Genomic DNA, 7561 nt, shown 5'->3' with positions numbered 1-7561 from the left:
CAGTAATTACATGCGGCGGGATGGGAAGGGTCTGGTCTACAACAACCTGCGGTTGATGAACCAGGTGCTGCCCAAACTAAAGGTCTACATGATCTCCTGGCAGAAGATGTTGCAGTCTGACGAACTCTTCAAGAGGGAGACGGGCAAGGACAGGTCAGTTAAACCTACATGCTAGAGTACTGTAGTTGGAAAAGTGAGTTGAGCTAAATAAATCTATACTACTTTACTGTAGACGGGCACTAACACTCCTGATCCTACCAATTCAAGACTAATATATTTATAGCTCAAAAACATGTGAGCAGGCTAGCTAGACTACTTTATTGTAGATCAAATACATGTGAGCAGGCTAGCTAAACTACTTTATTGTAGATCAAAGACATGTGAGCAGGCTAGCTAGACTACTTTATTGTAGATCAAAGACATGTGAGCAGGCTGGTGTTGTGACTTTACTTTCATTAATCTGGTGACTGTTATTTATTTAATCCATTAACTATGATGTACCAATTAACTTATTAGGAATTTGGGGCACCACAGAAGAGTTTGATTAAAGAGTTACCATCTCCCGAATTCACTTCCTAGTAGAGACCCCTTCCTGCTCCAATCTCGTTAACGGGATTTATTTGACAACATCCAGTGAAATTGTAGTGCGCCAAATCCAAAAACAGAAATACTCATAATAAGAATTCATAAAACATACAAGTGTTACACATTTAAAGAAAGTTTAACTTCTTGTTAATCCAGCCGCCGTGTCAGATTTCAAAAAGGCTTTACGGTGAAAGCAAACCATGCGATTATCTGAGGACAGCGCCCCGCATATATAAATGCATGACAAACATATTTCAACCTGGCAGGTGCAACACATTGAAAATAGCGGTAAGTTGAAAACAAACATTTTTGGGATAGTTTGTCCTCAGGGTTTCGCCTGACATATCAGTTCTGTTATACTCACAGACATAGAAAACACTCTAAAGTTTCTAAAATTATCTAAATCTACCAATTATATGCATATCCTAGCTTCTGGGCCTGAGTAACAGGCAGTTTACTTTGGGCACGTCAGTCATCCAAATACTGCCCCCTATCCCGAAGAAGTTTTAAACTCTATAAGGTATCTATTACATCTCCTGAATTACACTCTATAAGGTATCTATTACATCTCCTGAATTAAACTCTATAAGGTATCTATTACATCTCCTGAATTAAACTCTATTAGGTATCTATTACATCTCCTGAATTAAACTCTATAAGGTATCTATTACATCTCCTGAATTACACTCTATAAGGTATCTATTACATCTCCTGGATTACACTCTATTAGGTATCTATTACATCTCCTGAATTACACTCTATAAGGTACCTATTACATCTACTGAATTACTCTATAAAATATCTATTACATTGATAAACAATCTTATTAATCATTGCCTCTTATCACATCATCCTTCCGAACAGTCGTAACCTCATGCATCTGCAAAAACCCCAGCCTTACTCATGATTACTGCACCGATTGGTTTAATTATTTATTTACTAGCTAACTAAAATGAGAAAACAGGATAACATACACACTTAATACATGAGAAGAAATGTCCCTAGTGGACTGACAAAAAATGGCGGCTTAAACACAACAAATGAAGAGAGTTGGGGAGGAGAGATAAGAAAGGATACTTATCGTTTATACATTCTAGGACTGTCCTCAAATTAATCATATTCTTTGCACACATTTACATTTTACATTTAAGTCATTTAGCAGACGCTCTTATCCAGAGCGACTTACACGAACCGCCGCCCGTTTGGAATAAGAAATCATGAATGTATTTACGTCTGAATGCCGTTCGCCGTTTCTCTGTCGAAACTAGCCCTCCTTCGGAAGAATGTTGGTCTGTCACTCACACACACACACACACACACACACACAGGAAAGCACACTAAGCGTATCACCTGTGGCTGTTGGAGTTCTCAGAACCTGTTGGCGCTGGGCAGCGAGGACTGCAGCGTAACCATTAGCAACCAGCGGCACGCTTGTACGGCTCTGGTGTCCAAAAGGGGGGGACCCCACTTTTCCGTCTTTTCACTCTGGACGATGCTCCTAGGGTGATGGTTAGCCAGCCGTGTCAACGGTTCCCCTCGGTGATGAGATTAGAAGCATACTGTGATTTGAGACTCATAGTAGGATGGGATGGTTTGCAGTGTAGTATGATGGTCCCACTTCGATCGTGCTTTTCTCAATATCTGACTTAGGGCAGCTAATCAACCAGTGATTGTCTGGGAAGTGAGCTTCTCGCCTGCACCTCGTGTTGATTGTTCAGGATTCAGACCACTTTACACGCACAGCTGCAACTTGGCAATGTTCTGGTCTAGTATGTTCATTCTTAGCCAGTCCTTTTTTAAGCATTCTGGTCGAAAAGGACGGTTCCATCAGACCGACATGCTCTCTGACCTCACTCTGAGCGTGGCTACTTAATGTGCAAAGGACATGATTAGAAGTTATATCTTACGACTCCTAAAATCATAGTCCCATCTTAACAAAAATAATGTCATCATTTCTCATATTGTATGCACAATGTATTGGATGGAAACTTGATAGATAAAAGGGGGTATCCTTTCCAAGTTGCAATATTTCATCCATACAGCTTTTAATGACATCACAAAATGAAAAACAATATGACATTTGTTTCCCACTGACCATTCCCCCCCATTCTATATGTTAGAATTATTGTTCAATTATCAACTTTTTGGGCGGGCAAAACTCTCTGGAGACAAAGGGACATTATTTTAGCCAATACTGGAGGGTGAAGAGAAAAAATCTCCCTCTCTTGTAATTTACGACAGGGTGTGAACAGTCGACCATCCAGCAGCTCCCCCTCTGTGGGAGAGAGAGGCCTGGTTACTGTCACCACCCCACCAGTCTGATCTGATCCTCACAGGACAGTCATGACACAAACTAGACTACTATATTATTGATCAAAGACGGAGCGGCAGGTAGCCTAGTGGTTAGAGCATTGGTCCAGTAACCGAAAGGTTGCTATGATCGAATCCTTGAGCTGACAAGGTAAAAATATGTCATTCTTGCCCTGAACAAGGCAGTTAACCCACTGTTCCCCAGTGTGCCGTCATTATAGATAAGGATAGCCTAGTTAAACATATAGAAAGACACGTGTAGACTAGCTAGTATATGTATATATATATATATATATATGTAGCTACTATATTGGACAACAGGGACGGGCCAGTCCTAGTGGTCCACAGCAAGTTCACATCTTTCGCCCAGCTCTGATTCGATCTTTACAGAAGTTAAATATAAATCAAATATAGTGATCGATGTCTGCAATATTTTGGCATATTTTTGTTTCACAGGCCAATTCAAATGGCCTTGTTGACGGATTTAGTAGAGCACTTCCTCTGCCTTCCTCTTCCTTCCTCTGCCTCAGACAGTATGTCTACAATCATTGCTCTTAGTCTCAATCTACCACTTACTCCTTGAATCCCTTGCCAATTGATACAAAATGAAACCAGGCACACCAGGCTGTCTCACTCTCTGTCTCTTTCTCCTCTCTCTGTGCCTCTCTCTCTCTGTCTCTTTCTCCTCACTCTGTGCCTCTCTCTGACTCTCTCAATTCAAATATATTCAAAGGGATTTTATTGACATGGGAAATGTGTTTACAAGTGCCAAAGCAAGTGAAAAAAATCTGACATTAAAAGTAAAAAGCATCAACAGAATAACAACGTTTCAAATATTATATTATACGAGGAGAAATAAATATATTTCTAATAATGAGTTGCACCCCCTGTACACCCTCAGAACAGCCTCAATTCGTCAGGGCACAGACTCTACAAGGTGTCGAAAGCATTCCACAGGGATGCTGGCCCATCTTGACTCCAATGCTTCCCAAAGTCATATCAAGTTGGTTGGATGTCCTTTGGGTGCTGGACTATCCTTGATACACAAGGCAAACTGTTGAGCGTGAAAAACCCAGCAGCGTTGCAGTTCTTGACACACTCAAACCGGTGAGCCTGTCACCAACTACCATACTCCGTTCAAAGGCAGTTAAACCTTTAGTCTTGTCCATTCACCCTCTGGATGGCACACATACACAATCCATGTCTCAATTGTCTCAAGGCTTAAAAATCCTTCTTTAACTGGTCTCCTCTCCTTCATCTACACTGATTGAAGTGCATTTAAGAATGATGGAGACCATAATAATTGATACAAAACATGACCCCACAAATATTTTGATCGGACAGCAGGTTCAATCAATCAATGACGTCATTGGTTGAACTCTCCCGGCGTGAAAATTCTAAAACATCGCCATGGTGCATAGTTATTTCTGAAATACCCCAATACCTCACCACACATTAAACTAGACTGTCATAAAGCTCATGGTCATTAGGTTGCAAGACAGAAACTGATAGATAATTATTCAGCCTAGGGTGGAGTTGTTTGAAAGGTAGTACTTCAAGCCTGGTGTTGGTATGTGCTATAAGGTGTTTCCATATAATCTGATTAAGAGAAAGCAACCCTGTGTAACCCTGGTACCTTCTGTTCAGCAACTGGATTATTAGACTGTCCTATTGACATGTGGAATAGATTCCTATTGACATGTGGAATGGATTCCTATTGACATGTGGAATAGATTCCTATTGACATGCGGAATAGATTCCTATTGACATGCGGAATAGATTCCTATTGACACGCGGAATGGATTCCTATTGACATGTGGAATAGATTCCTATTGACATGTGGAATGGATTCCTATTGACATGTGGAATAGATTCCTATTGACATGCGGAATAGATTCCTATTGACACGCATAATGGATTCCTATTGACATGTGGAATAGATTCCTATTGACATGTGGAATGGATTCCTATTGACATGTGGAATAGATTCCTATTGACATGTGGAATGGATTCCTATTGACATGTGGAATGGATTCCTATTGACATGTGGAATGGATTCCTATTGACATGTGGAATGGATTCCTATTGACATGTGGAATAGATTCCTATTGACATGTGGAATAGATTCCTATTGACATGTGGAATGGATTCCTATTGACATGTGGAATGGATTCCTATTGACATGTGGAATGGATTCCTATTGACATGTGGAATAGATTCCTATTGACATGTGGAATGGATTCCTATTGACATGTGGAATAGATTCCTATTGACATGTGGAATGGATTCCTATTGACATGTGGAATGGATTCCTATTGACATGTGGAATGGATTCCTATTGACATGTGGAATAGATTCCTATTGACATGTGGAATGGATTCCTATTGACATGTGGAATAGATTCCTATTGACATGTGGAATAGATTCCTATTGACATGTGGAATGGATTCCTATTGACATGTGGAATGGATTCCTATTGACATGTGGAATAGATTCCTATTGACATGTGGAATAGATTCCTATTGACATGTGGAATGGATTCCTATTGACATGTGGAATGGATTCCTATTGACATGTGGAATAGATTCCTATTGACATGTGGAATAGATTCCTATTGACATGTGGAATAGATTCCTATTGACATGTGGAATAGATTCCTATTGACATGTGGAATAGATTCCTATTGACATGTGGAATAGATTCCTATTGACATGTGGAATAGATTCCTATTGACATGTGGAATAGATTCCTATTGACATGAATGGAATGGATTCCTATTGACTAGATTGACATGTGGAATGGATTCCTATTGACATGTGGAATGGATTCCTATTGACATGAAGCTGCGAAATCATTATTATTTATCTGCCCATTTTAATACATCTTTATTGTACACATATAGACTGATATATATATACTGATATATATATATATACTGATATATATATACTGATGGACATGGTAGTTACTGATCACTTTTAAAACAGTTGATCAGATATCTTATCTCACCTATTTCCACCTCTCCCTCCTCTCTTTGCTCCCCCTCTCTCCCCTACCCTCTCTCTCCCCGTCCCTCCCTCCCTCCCCCTCCCTCCCTATCTCTCCCTCCCCTCCCCCTCCCTCCTCTCTCTCTCCCCCTCCCTCCCCCTCTCCTTCCCTCTCTCCCCCCTCCCTCCTCCTCCCCCTTCTCTCCCCCCTCTCTCCCCCTCTCTCCCTCCCTCCCTCCTTCCCCCCCACTTCCCTCCCTCTCCCCTCCTTCTCCCCTCCTCTCTCTCCCTCCCTCCCTATATCTCCCCCTCCCTTCTCTCTCCCTCCCTCCCTATCTCTCCCCCCATCGCTCTCTCCTCCCTCCCATCTCTCCCTCCCATCTCCCTCCCTCTCTCTCTCTCTCCCTCCCTTCATCCCCCTTATCTCCCTCCCCCTATCTCTCCCTCCCATCTCTCTCCCTCCCCTCCCAGGCGTATCTCCAACTCGTGGTTGAGTACTGGTTGGTTCACTATGACCATAGCTCTGGAGCTGTGTGACCGGATCAATGTCTATGGCATGGTGGCTCCAGACCACTGCAGGTGAGATCTCTACCCTGATCTAACTCATTCTCTCTCTGTCTCTCTCAATCTCTCCCTTTCTCCGTCTCCCAGTCTCCGTCTCCCAGTCTCCGTCTCTCTGATATCTTTGTCAAATAATCTCTTCTGTAATCCTGTCCCCCTCTCAGAGAGCCCCAGCCCCCATCTGTCCCTTACCACTACTACGAGCCCCTCGGTCCAGAGGAGTGTGCCATGTACATCAGCCATGAGCGAGGCCGCAGGGGCAGCCATCACCGCTTTATCACGGAGAAGAGGGTCTTCGCCAGCTGGGCTCGGACCTTCAACATCCACTTCTACCAGCCTGACTGGGAGCCCCCGCCGCTGGCCTCCGCTAACCGCACGCAGGGGGAGGCGGTCTCGGTCAGCAAACGTGACTGGCGACCAGAAATGGAAGTTGGATGGTGACAGTGAATGCTGGGCATCTGTGGAAAAGCTGTAACTCAAACGGGACTGAGGACTGAGCTGGAGATGGTGATGGACAAGACCACATGAGACGGTCCAAAGTCCAACTGAATGGTCCATACAGTAGGATACTGACTGCACATGGTCCTTCACTGAGGATCGACCGTCCTCCTCTAGGCCGTCATGGACAACTGTAGAATAATGACTGCAAAACGTCCTTCACTGAGGATCGACCGTCCTCCTCTAGGCCGTCATGGACAACTGTAGAATAATGACTGCAAAACGTCCTTCACTGAGGATCGACCGTCCTCCTCTAGGCCGTCATGGACAACTGTAGAATAATGACTGCAAAACGTCCTTCACTGAGGATCGACCGTCCTCCTCTAGGCCGTCATGGACAACTGTAGAATAATGACTGCAAAACGTCCTTCACTGAGGAAACCGTCCTCCTCTAGGCCGTCATGGACAACTGTAGAATAATGACTGCAAAACGTTCTTCACTGAGGATCGACCGTCCTCCTCTAGGCCGTCATGGACAACTGTAGAATAATGACTGCAAAACGTCCTTCAAGGACCAATCATGGACAACTGTAGAATAATGACCAAACGTCCTTCACTGAGGAACGTCATGGACAACTGTAGAATAATGACTGCAAAACGTCCTTCACTGAGGATCGACC

General features: G+C 43.2%; 1 protein-coding gene across 1 annotated transcript; it reads left to right on the top strand.

Annotated features, from left to right (window-relative positions):
• The first annotated feature begins 6 nt into the window (after positions 1 to 6).
• On the top strand, positions 7 to 7314 carry LOC115128089 (alpha-N-acetylgalactosaminide alpha-2,6-sialyltransferase 5-like). The gene is made up of 3 exons (XM_029657695.2): positions 7 to 153; positions 6354 to 6461; positions 6608 to 7314. The coding sequence occupies exons 1-3, from the start codon at positions 11 to 13 to the stop codon at positions 6882 to 6884; spliced, it is 528 nt and encodes a 175-aa protein (XP_029513555.2). The 5' UTR covers positions 7 to 10; the 3' UTR covers positions 6885 to 7314.
• Positions 7315 to 7561: the final 247 nt, after the last annotated feature.

The sequence above is a fragment of the Oncorhynchus nerka genome, unplaced genomic scaffold (genome assembly GCF_034236695.1).
Source record: "Oncorhynchus nerka isolate Pitt River unplaced genomic scaffold, Oner_Uvic_2.0 unplaced_scaffold_3311, whole genome shotgun sequence".
Lineage (NCBI taxonomy): Eukaryota > Metazoa > Chordata > Actinopteri > Salmoniformes > Salmonidae > Oncorhynchus > Oncorhynchus nerka.
The sequence above is the reverse complement of the archived record's forward strand: the minus strand, read 5'-3'. Positions and strand labels throughout refer to the sequence as shown.

Excerpts from the sequence above, each read along its gene's own strand:
- LOC115128089 (XM_029657695.2), top strand. The coding sequence starts at position 11 with ATGCGGCGGGATGGGAAGGGTCTGGTCTACAACAACCTGCGGTTGATG. Across the intron at positions 154-6,353 it reads AGGGAGACGGGCAAGGACAG|GCGTATCTCCAACTCGTGGT; the intron begins GTCAGTTAAACC and ends CTCCCCTCCCAG. Across the intron at positions 6,462-6,607 it reads GTGGCTCCAGACCACTGCAG|AGAGCCCCAGCCCCCATCTG; the intron begins GTGAGATCTCTA and ends TCCCCCTCTCAG.